Source organism: Ochotona princeps, chromosome 3, assembly GCF_030435755.1.
Source record: "Ochotona princeps isolate mOchPri1 chromosome 3, mOchPri1.hap1, whole genome shotgun sequence".
NCBI classification, from domain to species: Eukaryota; Metazoa; Chordata; class Mammalia; order Lagomorpha; family Ochotonidae; genus Ochotona; species Ochotona princeps.
Genome location: NC_080834.1, coordinates 28,607,975 through 28,623,352, shown reverse-complemented (window position 1 = coordinate 28,623,352; position 15,378 = coordinate 28,607,975). Strand labels below are relative to the sequence as shown.

Sequence of the window (15,378 nt, the reverse complement as noted above, 5' to 3'; positions counted from 1 at the left end):
GGCAGAAAGAGTAAATCCTAAAGGCCCAGTTTGGGAAATGCAGCTGCAAGGAAACCAAGAGGGACCCTGGCCTGCCAGTTCTGCGTCAGACAGTCACTTCCTCAGAAAAACGCAGCTCCTTGGGCTTGCATTTGCAACGGAAGCGGGGAGGGGGTCAACCCTGTGCCCCTCCAGGAAAGGAACAATGCCATTTGCCTGATGCTGTCTAAGTGAATTGAATGCTCTAGCAGGTTGAATCTGGAGCAGCGACCCGGCCCGCCGTTCCTCGCTGGTCCACTAGGTGGCCCTTGGCACTCTCGGATGTCTGCGGAGCGAGCAGACAGGTGAACGAATCTCATTGGCTCTCAGCGGGCGTGATGCCACCGGGCAGCTCTTTTTAAGAGAAAAACCCAGGAGCTGGTGCAACAGCGACCCCTGAGCAGTGCGGTCCGGTCCGAGCGAGCCCAGCAGAACCGAGCCGCAGGATCCCAGCTGCTGACTTGACAGTCGACATGAGTGAGGTGAGTGGGGCCTCCACGGGCAGAGCGAGAGGGGTCCCCTCGGGCTGCAGTGCCGGGTCAGTCTTGGAAATCCAGAAAGGGTTTCCCAGAGAGGCTGAGAATAAGTGTGTCTTGCGGCTCTTTTGCCGGCGAGGATGCTCTGGCGCTCTTGGCTGGAAGGACAAGTGCAGAGGCTGGTGAAGTCTGCAACTTGGTGAGTTAGCCTTGGGCAGAGAAAGGCCACGGTGGCTTGTGCGGGATTGGTGGCTTTGGAAAGAGCTCAGGAGAGAAAGCCAGTGGCGACCAGTTTTGCCAGGGCAGGTGCCTGTCGGAGTGTCGGTGGAGAGGCAGGGGCGGGCAGGTGACCTGCAGGACTCACTTCTGTAGTTGCTCGGGGCTGTGGAACACACACACACACACGCTGTATGGACCAGGAGAAGAACATGTATGTGGGTCTGTAGCCCGACGGCGGAGGAGGCACCTGCAAACAGGGCCGAGCTGGAGTTCTCAAGAGCGCCTTCTCCGAATATGTTTGGTTGGGGCAAGCTGACAGCTCATGGGTTAAAAAACAAAACAAAACTAAAACATAAACTCAGTCCTTTCACACAAGGTGGATTTGGCCATGTGCAACACGTCTCACTTTACTTCTTCATCGAGCCAAGTCCATTTTCATTTCCGTGGGATGACACTGAAATAATGACTTTCCGAGATCTTTTATCTTCTTGGTCTATTGTGTGTATTTATGTGTGTATTTAACAGATGGGCAGTCTTTTTTTGGAAGTCTGGGGTAAAATTAACAACTTCAGAAACAAAACACTTTCTCCTGGCTTTTCTCTCTCCTGTCAATGGGTGACTTTTGATATAAACATGGCAGGTAGAAGGACAAAGCATTAGAAAATTCAGCAACAGGGCTTGAAAAGGATCTAAGGGCTTGGGACCAAGGACAGGGTGGAGTATGGGGTTCAAGGTGTGGTCCTCCAAGCACATCGCCAGCGGTTTTCTCACCCTATCCTTGATCCTTGTAAGAATCCCATTGTAATCCCTCCCGTGGACAGGTGAAGGAATTGGGGCTCAGAGGAGGGAGCCGCAGGGTTCTAGGTCATCAGCAGTGGGGGAGCCTGAACTCTATTGCTGGGTTCACCGCCAGCGGTAGATTCTGGTGTCTAAATGCACTTGGGACTCTCAGCATCTGGGTCTTAGGAAGGGAGCAGAGAGACAGACAGTGCAGTGAGGAGGAGGCCACCATTTCCCACCTACCTGGGAGAGGGGCTTTCTGCTGGGGTGACACAGAGATCTCAGAACTTGGCGAGCTCCCCACAAGAAGGGGATGGCCATGTGAAGCTTTCTTCCCTATCCCAAGGCATAAGGACCATCCTGGCACTGGTGCCTTCTCTGGTGTCCAGCAGTGACCCCAGGGTGTTGCCTCAGTCACCCAGGGTGCTCAACAGGTTCACTTGCCTGTGTTGGGGGTCTCCCTGGAGACAGGCACCTCCCAGAGCTCGGCCCAGGATTAGGGCTCCCACCCCATCCTTCTTTCTTGTTCCTGCAGAGCCTGTAATTAGGACAGCCCTGCTCCCTGCTCCCTCTCTGCCAGGTCCACCCAGGCTGCTCCTTGCAGGAGTTCCCAGGGCAGGGAGCACCTCAAGGGTGGATGAAAGCCCGGGAAGGCAGCCCTGCTCCTGGGCTCACAACACCCCTCCCACCTCACCTCACATCACACGCCCCCCTCTCTGTGACAACAGCGTGGTGGCCGCTCCTGGCTGGTCTCCAAGTTCCTGGGTGTGTGTTCCTTGGAGAGCAGGAATGCGTTCCTTTGATGAAAACTCCAATCTACTTAAATCCTTTATTAAAGCGAAACAGAGGTGCCTTTCTAGGGGAGAGTGCAGGTGTACCCTCCCTCCCTCCTAAAAAAAGCTCTCAGTAGGTGGGGGCAATTAAATGAGCTTTGCACTTCCAGTAACTCCTCAGCAGGACAGCCGGGGGGGCTGATCATGGGGAGCATGGCAGCAATAGGTCTTGTAGTACTTGCAGAACTGAGCTGGGTCTAAAAGACAGCTAATTCCTGCTTCAGCCAAGGGCTCAGGACTCCCAGGTCATCCCGCCTTGGGGTGGACTCTGCTTCTGGGTCTTCCAGTCTTTAGGGGTGAGAGGAGCAGCAGGCTTGAACTGGTAACTGCACAGGCACTGTCTTCTTTGGGAGAAATGACATATGATGACAAGATGAACTCGAGTAGAGTGAGGAAAGTCAAGTCTAAATGTAGGGCACTGTGAGCGTGTGGAGGTGGATGTACGGGGGTGTGGAATCTACATCTCAGTGTGAAAGTGTGTCAGGTGTGCCTGAAGCGATCCACAAGACGAACGGGAGGACAACTCAGCAGGCCTTGAGAATCTCAGCTGGCTTAGAGACCCAAGCACATGGGCCCGGGTTGACAAAGCGCATCCCCGCCTCTTTCCTTGAACTTGCTACGTGCGTGCACATGCACACGCACACACACACGTCTCAGGAGCCACTTAATCTGTTCCGGGTTGTCACTGAGGTATCTGTCATTGAGTGGCTTTCACAGGTGCCCATCGAAGAGAGCTTGGAGCAAGAGGATACGGCACAAAAGGCACATTCGGGAAAGGGGGGTTGATGTAAGGCAAACACTCCCTTTGCCTTGCTTGGGAAGTGGGTGGGGGCCATGCCCACTCTCATAATGCCCTGACGGACATCTGTCAGACCTGAGGTCCCTCCGGGAGAAGCCGCCCCTTGCCAAGTCTCACTGTCTTGGGTCCCCTCTTGCTTTGACCACCTCAGTGCCACCACTGTGGCCCACAAACCTCCTAGTGTTGGCCACAGTGACATGACTGTGCCTGTGGGAGCTGAAGGCTTGCACAACATGGACGACACTGAAGGGCAAATCTTTAGACACAAACGTCCATCCTGGGAATCTGCTGTTGTATGCTGAGGGAACCCAGGGTTCTCGAAGGGCAGGAGTGAGGGAGGCCTCTGACTCTGAGACTGGGAAGCTGTGTGCACTTTAGTCTTAAGGTGGGCACGTAGAAATAACATATGCATGTTGGGGTGGGGTGGGGTGGGGGTCAGAAACATTCACTGGTCAGAAAGCATGGTGCTATTGGCTATTGGTGTGTGGCTAACGCAGTAACCCAGGGCAGAGGTGGCTCCTAAAGCCAGACAGACTGCAGATGCAAAGCGGTATAGTTTTGTGAGTCTCAAGATGCACGAATGAGAGCAAGCACAGTCAAGTCCATGAGAAGTTACTAGGTTTGTAAGGAGCTGTGTGGTTTGGAGCAGGTGTCAAGCCAGAGAATCCAGGGGTAACTTCATAAAGTGTGGAGTTTGTAACTGGCCCCAAAGGCCTGACAACAGCAGATCAAGTTAGAGCTCCATTTAAAAATGCATTTTTAACCTCATCTGGGGATGCACCTGCAGTGGAGATACAGGATTCAATGAGATCTATTTGGTTTTGCTGGCCTGTGCAGTAACAGATGCTCTCGGCTTTCACTGTGTGTGCAGTACAGTGCAGACGGGTGCCAGTGACGACGCTGACTCTGGGAGGTCCTGACTATGCTTGGCAGTGTGATTCCTGGGCTGGGATGGCAGTGGGCTAGCGTCCAGTCCCTGATCCCGCGTGTTGATCACCAGCGCTGGGTGGTTTAAAAAAGAAACTGCTGTTCTGCTCTTTTGAATTCTCAGGATGACAGAATGCAAAAGCTGTGTGTTTTTTTTTTCCCACCCAAAGAAGTGAAATACATGACTCACAGTTGATTTCATGAAAGGTTTAGTGGAAGAATGTGCTCAAGATGAGAAGAAAGCCCCTTGAGCATATGATAGGTGGATTCTTGGCGTAATTAAAAAAAATCAATCCTCCTCTCTGTCTTTAAGTTGTGTCATGTTGTTGTCCTAGAGGCAAGACATTCCCAGTCTGTTGTGAGTTCATCTGCTGGACACAAGGAAAGAATTCAAACAAGAATGATTTCATAAGTTCATTTCAGGATGGCTTGCTAGAAAGGGTTTCTGTTGAGTCAAGAAGGCTTCCTAATGGTATGCCAAGAACTTGGTTTGGTACATTTTGTTTGGGCTAATTTTAAATACAAAGCATAAGGTTGAGGACAATGTTAAAGTGTCGTGGTTGCCTGGCCCTGATTGGAAACAGTCTCATTTTCTCCCCAAGGCCCAGCCCCTGGCTGGGCTCTCGGCTTAAGTCAGGTTTCTGAGTGAGTGTGGATTTATTGGGTGACATGCTCAGGGGACTAGGTGCCCTCTTTCCTGAGGCAAGAGAACTGGGTTGCTTTGGAAAGGACAAATCCTTTAGGTCCAGTTTGAATCTCGCAGTCCACCTGAGTGGGAAATGGGGGTATTGGAATAGATGTAGAATGAATGCTCTCATGGCAGTAAAATAAAAGGAGGAAAAGTGGTAAAAAAAAAGTCTCCACAGAAAGAACTCTTGGCATCTGGGGAGATGTCACATCATGAGAGCTGTGCGGGAAGTGTGTGGCTCTTACAGCCTGTATGTCTATGTGGTCTCTGCTGAGCATGGTCCCCTGCCAGTGGGTTCTGTGTGGCTCAAGCACCATGGGCTGTTGCCAGGCCACGGAAGAGGCTGAGCAGCTGTTTCGTAAGAGAACCCCTGGTGCCACATCACAGCCAGCGCTGTCCTATGTGGCTGAGGGTAAAACACACAGGTTGCAGACAGCACCTTGTGCGTGTAAGCACTTCATTCGGCATAAAAGCTGCGCAACACCACAGTGTGTATGGATGGATTGGGATTCGGTAATTGTTTATGTCCATATCCCTACCGAATACCAGTCTTGGTTTCTTTTAATGATGGAAACTTTTATTTAGTGAAACACTAGACCTGCAACTAAAGAAAATTAAAAATATGTTATTGCAAGATTTAAGAAAGAAGTGAAGGGGGATATGGCATATTAGAATTGTATCTATGAATGACATAACATCTCTTTGCAGTAATAAAAACACTAGCACCCATGCACTGGCAGGAATGGCCAATCTACATTTGTCAGAAAAAAAAAAACAGTAAAAAAGAATAAGTGACCAGGTTTATTTTGATTAATGTTAATTATAATTTTAAGTCAACATCTTCATATTGAAAGGTCAGTGACTAATGATGTGTATGCTATTAATCAGGTTTGAAATTGGAACAAATGACAGTTCACATCCAGATGGGGATTGGTTCCAGTTTGCTGCCTGGGGAAGCTGGCCCGTGGTGTGTCCAACACTCCTGCCCAGGCTAATGGTGACTCTACTCTCCTATCACCCCCAAGAAAAAAATCGCCTCCTGTTCTTTTTCTAATCTTTCTTTAAATGAAGGGAAATGGGAAAAACAAACATGGGGACAGGTGCTTCATCCCTCATCAAGTCAAGTCTGTCAGTACCCTCACTGGCCCAAGCCTGTCAACTCAGCACCCATTTCTGTTGGTCCGATCTCCATTTTACACGAACAGTTCAGCACCAGTCCTGCACTCCGGCAGCAGCCAATTCACACGTTGTCTGTTCCCCACACCTATCCCTGAATTTGTGCTTCAGAATCTCATAGTATTCCTTTTTATCCTTTCTGAATGGAGACAACTTGCCTATGCTTATAATTTCTTGGTAGGATAATCCATCACTCACCAAATGCCATTATTTTGTATATCAGTCTTTGCCTGCCACCTTGTAAATAGAAGGAAGGCAAATTAGAGTCATGGCGTGTGAAGGCAGTCACCACAGCAGCAGATCCCCCACCGGGGGAGGATGCTGAAAATGTGACCTGATCACTCTGACCGCATAGAAACCGGGAGCTCCTTCCCCGTGAGGACTCTGCTCTTGGTTCTCTGACAGGCAGAGATGTTGGCCAGACCTAGGTAACTCCAGTCACACCCAAGTTCATCTTAAAAGCAGGAGGACTATTTTGAATATTATTTGAATATTGAGTACTATTATTGCAATAGATTGTAAGGTGTATGCTGGGAGGCAGCAGGTGACAGCTTAGGGACCCGCATGGGAGATCCTGATAGTTCCTGTCTCCTATTTGGGAAGTGACTCAGCAGATAGAAGACCTCTGTCTCCCTCTCTGCTTTTCAAGCACATTGAACAATAAAAAAGATAGAATGAGGGGAAGATGAAATGAACTCTAGATTTAGCTATCTTGCTGGCGATAGTGGCTTCACTAAGCCTAACCAAAATTTCCAGACACAGCACATACTTCTGAAAGTTCATTGTTAATGAGTATGGAGCTCTATAATTGGGTGAATGTTTTGTAACTGTTTTTTTGAGTGTGATGTGAGGGCTGCAGCGATTCAGTGTGCATGGGTGCCCGTGAGGATATTCTAATGGCAAAAGGCATAGTTAGCTCTTCCATTTTCTGCTGTTGCTCATGCTGACAAGACCAGGATTAGTTCAATCTGTGTTTTAGGCTGAAATTTTTAACTTTTTTGTAGTTAAAAACAGATGTGAAATTAATGACCTAAACTGTGCCTAAGTGTCCAATTCAGTCACACTATTGCGAAGCCAGAGCTCTGGAACCTGCTCATCTCGCGAAGCTGAAACTCTACCCGTTACATTACACCCCCCGTGCTTCCTCTCCTAGCTTCTGGGAGCTCCTTTTTGCTTTGTGTCTTTATGAATTTGACGTCTGTGAATATCTTGTATAGATGGACTAACACAGCATTTGCATTTTTCTGTGATTGGCTTATCTCACTTGGCTTCAAGATTCATCCTTGTGCCGTGAGACTGCGTAGGACGTGATAAGAGCCGTTTACCTACCGTGGGAATGGTGGTATGGGTAAAGGTACACTGTGCAGTCTGTAAATCCTCTTATCGAAACACATGAAGCTGCCATGCAGTGCTGGGTGATGTTCTGTGAACAACTCAACAGGGAGGCGCTGGGGTTTGTGTGCCAACTGGGTTGGGGGTGCTTCCCCAACCACTGGTTCCCTTCCCAAGTGCTTTATAAGTACCATGGTTGGACTAGGCTGAAGCTGGGAGCTTGGAATGCCATCTAGGCCTTCCTTGGGGCTGTCAGGGACTCAATTACTTGGGCTATCACCTGCCTCCTGCCAGAGTGTACATTGACAGAAAGCTGGAGTCAGGAGTGAGGCCAGGGCCCAAACGTAGGCATGCCTTGATGGAATGCGTGTCTCCTCAACAGTATCCTAACCTGTACCCTAAACTCTGGCCACACAGAGAGGACTTTATTCAAACTCATCTTAGATGTTCAGCAGATAGAAATTCTCAAGTTCTAACTTGTCACTGTATGCATATGCATGACGGGAGAGCATCTTATACCACCAGGGAGGTCATTCACAGAGCATCAGTACCAACGTCTCCTGCAGCTGTGCCTTCCTGCCCAGGGGGATACAGTTAGTCCAACCAAGGACCACTGAGCTGATGAAGCCTGGCATTTCTGTAGCCCCACTTAGAATTCAGGGAACTGAAGGGAACACAATGGCTACTTTGCTGAAAGTATTTATTGTAAAATAGTTGCCTAAGTGCCCCAAGATTGGTTTTGCTGGAAATCGCAGAGCTTCTTGAGAGAGAGGAAGAAAAAAGAAAGCAGAAAAGAAACAAAATTAGCTCTCATTTCCACACTCCCTGTCCTATTGGCGTTTTCATTTTCTGTCGTTTGCTAGATACAACCCAATTTCTTCTACGTCTGTCCCAGTTCCACTTAGGACTTGGACAAGAAATCCATTAAAAACAAAATTGTCCTGAGCCTTTCTCTGAATACTGAGCAAAAGCAGAACAATGAGCGAAATCTCAGCAGAGCCGATCTTTCCCTGAGTGAGTCTTCACCTCTGTTTAGGGGACAGCCTTCGCTTGTGCCAGTCGCACATGCAGAGGGTAGCCAGGGACTGAGTCACCAATTTGTGAGCACCCCATGAAATCCTTAGCTGACTTTGTGTCTTCTCTGTTGCCCGGTTGACTCAGTATATCAGTCACCTCTGTGTGTTACTTAGTCTCCAAAGCTGTATTTGAATAAGAATATTTTGAATGCCTGAGTGTAAATCTACTAGAAAACATTTGCCTAGGGAATGGGATCCTGGCATTGTGGGACAGTGGGTCAAGCTACTGCTGGATGTCCACTTCCCATACAGGAGTTCCTGTGTTTGAATCCCATCTGAGTTTCTGGACCAGCTTCCTGCTAAGGCAGCAGGTGAGGGTTCCTGCTGCCCGTGTGGGAGACTCAAATGGAGTTTCTAGTTCCTGGTATTGGCTTATCCCAGCGCTGGCTGTGGTGGACAATGAACCAACAGATAGAAGATACTTCTATTTCATTTTTATTGCCTTTTAAAAAAAGGGGGATTCACCCCTGAGCAGGCTTGGGGATGGAAGCAGAGGGAAGGCTCAGGGAAACTCCTATAAGCATCAGTGCTTGCCGAAGTAGAGACTGGGAGTGGTTGAAGAACTAACACAATAGTCACGGATTGGTTGTAGAAATAAAATGTTCCAGAGCCTGAGACTGGCGTTACGGCACAGCTGGTTAAGCCACTGCTTGCTCTGGTGACATCTTGTGTTGGCCTTCAAGTTTAGAGCCCAGGCTGCTCCAGTTCTGCTCCAGTTCCCTGATAACGCACCTAGGAAGGAGCAGCAAATGGCTCAAGTGCTTGGGCTTCTGCCACCCATGGGAGAAACCTGGGTGGAGAACCAGGCTCCTGGTGCTGGCCCAGAAAGTCAATCAGTAGAGAGAAGGCCTCTCTCTCCCTCTCTCTTTCAAATAAATAAAAGGTCATCTTAAAAATAAAACTTTTTGGGGAAAATGAACAATCTTCAAGTTCAACACAGCTGTTTCAATGTTGTATCATGAATTTTTAATTCCTGCCTAGTGTTAAAATTATTTTAAGCATGTCAGATATTTTTCTTTTTTTTTCTTTTTTTTTTTTTTATGTATAATCCATTTTATTGTATTGTTGTTGACAATCTTTACATAGTTAACTATAGTTGAAGGAAAATCAAGAAAGAGAAGGAAAAAGAAAAAAAAAAAAAAAAAAAAAAAAGGTTCAGGGGGATAGGGAGGTGGGCAATGCTATTATGTCCATATTGTTTCCATCATGTATCTGAGGTAAAAGGGGATATTGAGGGAGAAGCCCCACCCGGTTTCCCGCCCACCCCAAGTCCCATATGTGGGGCATGCTCTGAGATATGTGCTCAAGTGGAGTTAATAGTTCTCCAGTTATGAGTCACTGCCAGTTTCGCTCGATGAGGTGGTCCACTGATTGATATGGTCCATCATGAAGTCTCCATTTGTCCCATATTTCGCTGCCGACATGTAGCTGAGATGAATGATTGTCCTATTCTGTCTTCTGTCTTTTCTTGGTTAGAATTCTGAGTCCAGCAGTTCAAGTGGGGAGATCTCCAAAGATACTTTGAGGTATTCCCAGACCAGATTCTTGTATGTTCTAGCAAGCACAGGGCCCGGCACAGTCCATCACCCTGATCAGCTGGTGGTTGCAATTGCTGTGTTGGTTCTGTTTTCAGTCCCGAGTTGCACTGGAACCAATGGGTGTTGCAGTCCAGTCTGGTTCGGCCCTTACATCAACCAGTGGGAGCTGCAGCCTAGTCGGGGCGACCCACAATAACCCCCACCAAGCCTGCCCCCTACCCTGGTTTGCCAATTTGTGTAGCAGAAGACCAGTCTGTCCCCCATCCCATTTGGCTCTGGTACTTGTCAATGGGTATTAAAGCTTAGTTCTATCTAATCGACTCAACCATCCAGCCCTCACAGATGTTGTTGAGTGCCTCTGTCTAGCCATCCCAGCCCCCGTCCTAGTTTTCATGCCCTCCCACGGGAATAGTGACCCAAGAAGGGGGAACCCACTTTTTCCCTCCCAGGTCTCTCTGTCCCGGTTTATGCACTCTTTAGGTGGTCCTGTGATTTGACTCGACAGAATTAGTCCCCAGTGCCAGCTTCTGCCAGCTGATGCTGTGGCCCTGATCTTGTCCACATGCAGCGCACAGGTGTTGTAGCCTTGCTTAGTCGTGTCTGTCTCTATCCCAGCCAACACTCTCCAGTGGGAGTGGTTGTCCAGCGAGGGGACCAGCCCCTTAACCCCCCCGCCAGCTCTAAATATTTTTCTATATTTATAAATTGATATTTGGTCCCCGTTGACCTATTGTTTTTATTTATTTATTTGTTTTCAACTGGAAAGGCAGATATGCAGAGAGGAGATACAGAAAGAAAGATCTTCTGTCCATTGGTTCACTCCCCAAGTGGTTGCAATGGCCAGAGCTGAGCCGATTTGAAGCCAGGAGCCAGAGACCTCTTCCAGGCGTCCCATATGGGTGCAGGGTCCTGAGGCTTTGAGTCATCCTTTACAGCCTTCTCAGGCCACAAACAGGGAGCTGGATGGGGAGTAGCTGGGACATGAAATGATGCCCATATGGGATCCCTGTGGATGCAAGGTGAGGGTTTAGCAACTAGGATATCATGCTGGGCCTGACCTTTTCTTTATTTCTTTAAAAGTGTTAGATGAAAAAAAAAAGTCCTCTTCAGTCCTCTAGGAGTGGTTTACATGAGGACAGCACACATTTTTTTAAAGATTTATTTATTTTTATTCCAAAGTCAGATATACATACAGAGAGGAGGAGAGACAGGGAGAAATACCTTCCGTCCAATGATTCCCTCCCCAAGTGACTGCAACGGCCAGTGCTGTGCTGATCCGAAGCCAGGAGCTCAGATCTTCTTCCGGGTCTCCCATGCGGGTGCAGGGTCCCAAGGCTTTTGGCCGTCCTCCACTGCTTTCCCAGGCCACAAGCAGGGAGCTGGATGGGAAGTGGGGCTGCCGGGATTAGAACCGGCGCCCATATGGGATTCTGGCACGTTCAAGGCGAGGACTTTAGCCGCTAGGCCATGGCACCTGGCCCCATTTTTTAAATGTTTGAATTTTCTGAGTGAGCCATGTGTGTGAGTTCGGAGGTGCCTGGGAGGTGCTGGTTGTGAGAGTGCTGTGTTGGGCCTTAGCAAAGCTTCAAGCACTCTCCCTGTTTCAGAGCTGCTGCTGGTCTCCCCACCATGACTCTGATGTCTCCTCTTTGGAGTTTGTTCCAGGGATGGGCTCATTCCCACTTTCTTAGCTCTGTTCTCATATATACACAGGCTTGTCAAAATATCTAGATAGCACAATGTCACATCTCAAATATTATTTCTGGCAATGTTCTATACCTTGGAAACATGCGCTATTTCATCTCTTCTGCAAGAAAATGTCTTAAAATAGAGGTAGCAATTTGTCAGGCACCTCCTCAAATACCTCCTTCAAGTTCATCGTTGTTTGCCTTAGTTCATCTGGGTTTCATCTTTCCCATCTTCAAAGAGGATTTGTTTCATGGTGGGGGCTATTATATAAGTCTCGAGCTCATAATTTTTTGATGGACTTTTTGTGCAGGGCCGGTTTTGTCTGGAATTCCTTTGAGATTTCCCCAGGAATTGAATTCTGGATGAGGAGCTTGAATTTTTACACAACAAAAACACAGATGCAGCCTAATGGGATTGTCGAGCTGTGAGCAGTGTCCTCAGGGGACTGCATTCTCACGCCTGACATCCCTTTAGTATTGCAGCAGACATTCAGGGTGAGAAAGGAGGCAATTTATAAATATGCACCTGTTCCCCTAGCCTTCCCCTCCATCTGTCTGGGTTCTCAATGTCTCTGGAAGTGATAGGTTCATAACTCAGAGGTGCAACATCCCGGAAACCCGCAGCAGGCAGTGTGGGGCAGGACTGGTGACAATGTGTGGGGTCCAATGCCAGACAGTGCTGATGCAGTGGCTCAATAGGCTGATCCTCTGCCTGCAGCACCAGCATCCCTTATGGATGCCACTTCCAGTCCCAGCTGCTCCACTTCTAATCCAGATTCCTGCATATGACCTGGGAAGGCAGTAGAGAATGGTTCAAGTCCTTGGGCCCTTTCACCCATGCGGGAGGTCTGGGAGAAGTTACTGGCTCCTGGTTTCTGATTGGCACAGCTGTGAGCATTGCGACCATTTGGGGAATGAATCAGCAAGCTGAAGATCTCTGTGTCTCCTCTTCTCCCTGCAAATCTGCCTTTCAAATAACAATAAATAAATTTAGCAAAACATGGTGACCCTACTGAAACATTGTGGACATTTTAATACAATGACGACTAAATGTTAGACCAAGTTTAATTTCTGTCAAGTGAATGCCTAGGTGAACACCAGGCCTCCTGATCTAGCTAAAGGTGTGGGCCACTTGCTGCTTCTTTTTTTTTTTTTTTTTAAGATTTATTCATTTTATTACAGCCAGATATACACAGAGGAGGAGAGACAGAGAGGAAGATCTTCCATCCAATGATTCACTCCCCAAGTGAGTTGCAACGGGCCGATGCGTGCCGATCCGAAGCCGGGAACCTGGAACCTCTTCTGGGTCTCCCACGCGGGTGCAGGGTCCCAATGCATTGGGCCGTCCTCCACTGCCCTCCCAGGCCACAAGCAGGGAGCTGGATGGGAAGTGGAGCTGCCGGGATTAGAACCGGCGCCCATATGGGATCCCCTGCGAGTTCAAGGCGAGGACTTTAGCTGCTAGGCCACGCCGCTGGGCCCTCACTTGCTGCTTCTTAAAGAAAAGAGAACACGGAGCAGAAATGACAGAGCTGATGACATGTGATGTCACTGTCCTTGGCACACGTTGGTGTGACTGTTCCATCTTCCAGGCTGAGGCTTTTGGAGTGGCCCAAGGCTGGCCTTCAAGGATGGGGGCTGATGGGGCTTCCAAGATGATTTTGAGGAATCCTACCCAGTGGTGAACAAGTGGTGTGGCCAAAGATATGGACGTGTTCACTGGTCAGCTGGGGTGGCCTGAAGGATGATTTTGATGGCAAAGTAATAAGATTACTCCAAAATACTTGGAGTGTGTGCACATGGATGTATGTGCATGTATGTACATGAATGAGTGTATGTGTGAATGTGCACACATGGACATACATGTGTGAGTGTGTACATGTGTATATGACTGTGTGCATGTGTGTCTACATATGTGGGAGAGCATTTGTCTGTAGGAGTGTGTTTACCTATGCTTGAAGGCCATATGGAAGTACTAATTACTAGTCTCAATGTGAAGATTTCTCCAAGTCCCAATGTGAGCTGTCTTTCCTAACTGTTGTTCATTCAGAGGGCTTGCCACGGCCCATCTGATCCTAAGACTGTTACTGCTGCCAACCCCCTGTTCCTTACCTTCTCTTCCCAAATGCCCAGCGTCCAGGGATATGGGGACACAGAGTGCAGAGGAATCAGGTCTGTAGTTTGAGAGACGTTTTGACACAGTGGCCTTGGGAAGCCATGCAGCTCTCCTGAATGTGAGATCCTCATGCAGATGTCCAGCAATGGGTGACCTGTGCTTGGCCCAGTCCTTGGAAGATGACCTTTAGCTATCTTAGAACGGGGCTTCTATTTCTAAAACTAAGTTGGTCTGCACTTCCGAGAGCTCTGAAAACGGAAGATGGACCGGATCTCTTTTGGGAAGGAGGCACAGCTGTCGCATAGGGTTGGCAGCTGTGGATGTGTGTATGTGGGTGGGTGGGCGCACTCGTTTCTGTAGCTGAAAAACACCTCCTCACCCTATGGCTTTGGCTCTGTCTTCTAATATTTGGGGTGTGGTACTTTCAGAGCGGTGACAGCCTGACCTGGAACACTGCAGACCTCTAGCTTCAATATTACACAACCTCAGACTTCCATGATTTTCTGAAGCTATTTTCATTTCAGTTGAGTGGGGATTAAAAAAAAACACTTGGCTGTTTCTCTAATTCCACAAAAGAAGGTCTCTGCTACAGAGGTTTAAGCAGTTCCCTTGGGGAGACACACACTTGGCAGTACCCGGGCTGCTTGCACAAGCAGGCATTGCGCCAAGTCTGCATCTCATCACAAGCAGGCACTGCGCCAAGTCTGGGTGTCAGGAACAGTCTAAGAAACCAGATGATCATGTGGGAGAACAAGTCAGGGTGACCAGGGAGTGGATCCCCAAGTAAGAGTTTTTATCAAGGTCCAAGAGCCCTGTTGTCGCAGGTGCACGAAACATCTGTGCAAAGCTGGTGCTGGAGTGGCTGCTGGGTGCAGAGGAGGCAATATCCTTGTGAAACGTGGGTAGCCCATCTCTCAGCTCCAACAGTACTAATGTTTTCACATGTGAAATGTTGTGTGATGTCACACGTTTCCACCATGCTGTTTGAGATCAGGCAAGGCAGGAGGAGTGAGACTCACGCTTACCAGATGGGCTGCCGTGTCTGTACCATTAGTGGTGTGAGTCACTGTCAAAGTCAAGACTCGTCTTCTGAGCAAAAGTCTTCCTCTCTTGACTAGCAAGACCAAGGGGTAGGTGCACAGACTTCCAAACCAGTCAAGTCATGGTTGACACTGCATGCTGCTCTCTAGCAGTTGTTGAGCAACCGCCCAAGTGTTCCTGAGTCTCTGGCTTTTGGCCACTCAGTTGGAACAAGGATGATGCCGTCCTCACCGAGCTTTGGCTGCTGTGACTGCTGGCATTTGCACACTGGTTCCTTGGGGGTGAGTATCAGGAAAAGCCTTGGTAAGTTTGGAGGCATCGTCTGCTCACTCGGCCCTGAGTACAGGCTGTCGTTGGTTAGCAAACAATTTGGCCGGCGTCCTTTCTCCTCTTGCACACTTTTTGGTTGTTGTTCACTTAATGAGGAAGCTGAGTGCAGCTAAAGATTCTGATTGACACAAATGTGTTGGGCTGGTGTGGCCCTGTTGAGGGCTTATCAGTGTCTTCGATGGGGAGGTCCTCGTCCGTAGGCCTTTGTTTTGTTGCTCTCAGCTTGGCATTTTACCAGCTGATTTGGGTGAAGGGATGGAGGGACCAGAGGCTAGTGTTAGAGGCAAAATCATAGAAAAGATGTGTGTTCTGATGTGGCCAGCTTCTGTAATCTGAGGTGA

General features: G+C 48.6%; 1 protein-coding gene across 1 annotated transcript in view; it reads left to right on the top strand.

Moving 5' to 3' along the window:
• The first annotated feature begins 371 nt into the window (after nt 1-371).
• The window catches only part of PCP4 (Purkinje cell protein 4), a 49,276-nt gene continuing 34,269 nt past the window's right edge, over nt 372-15,378 (top strand). The window contains exon 1 of the mRNA XM_012929508.2: nt 372-500. Within this exon, the coding sequence (XP_012784962.1) occupies nt 492-500 (9 nt within the window). The 5' untranslated portion in view covers nt 372-491. The remainder of the gene's footprint in view (nt 501-15,378) is intronic.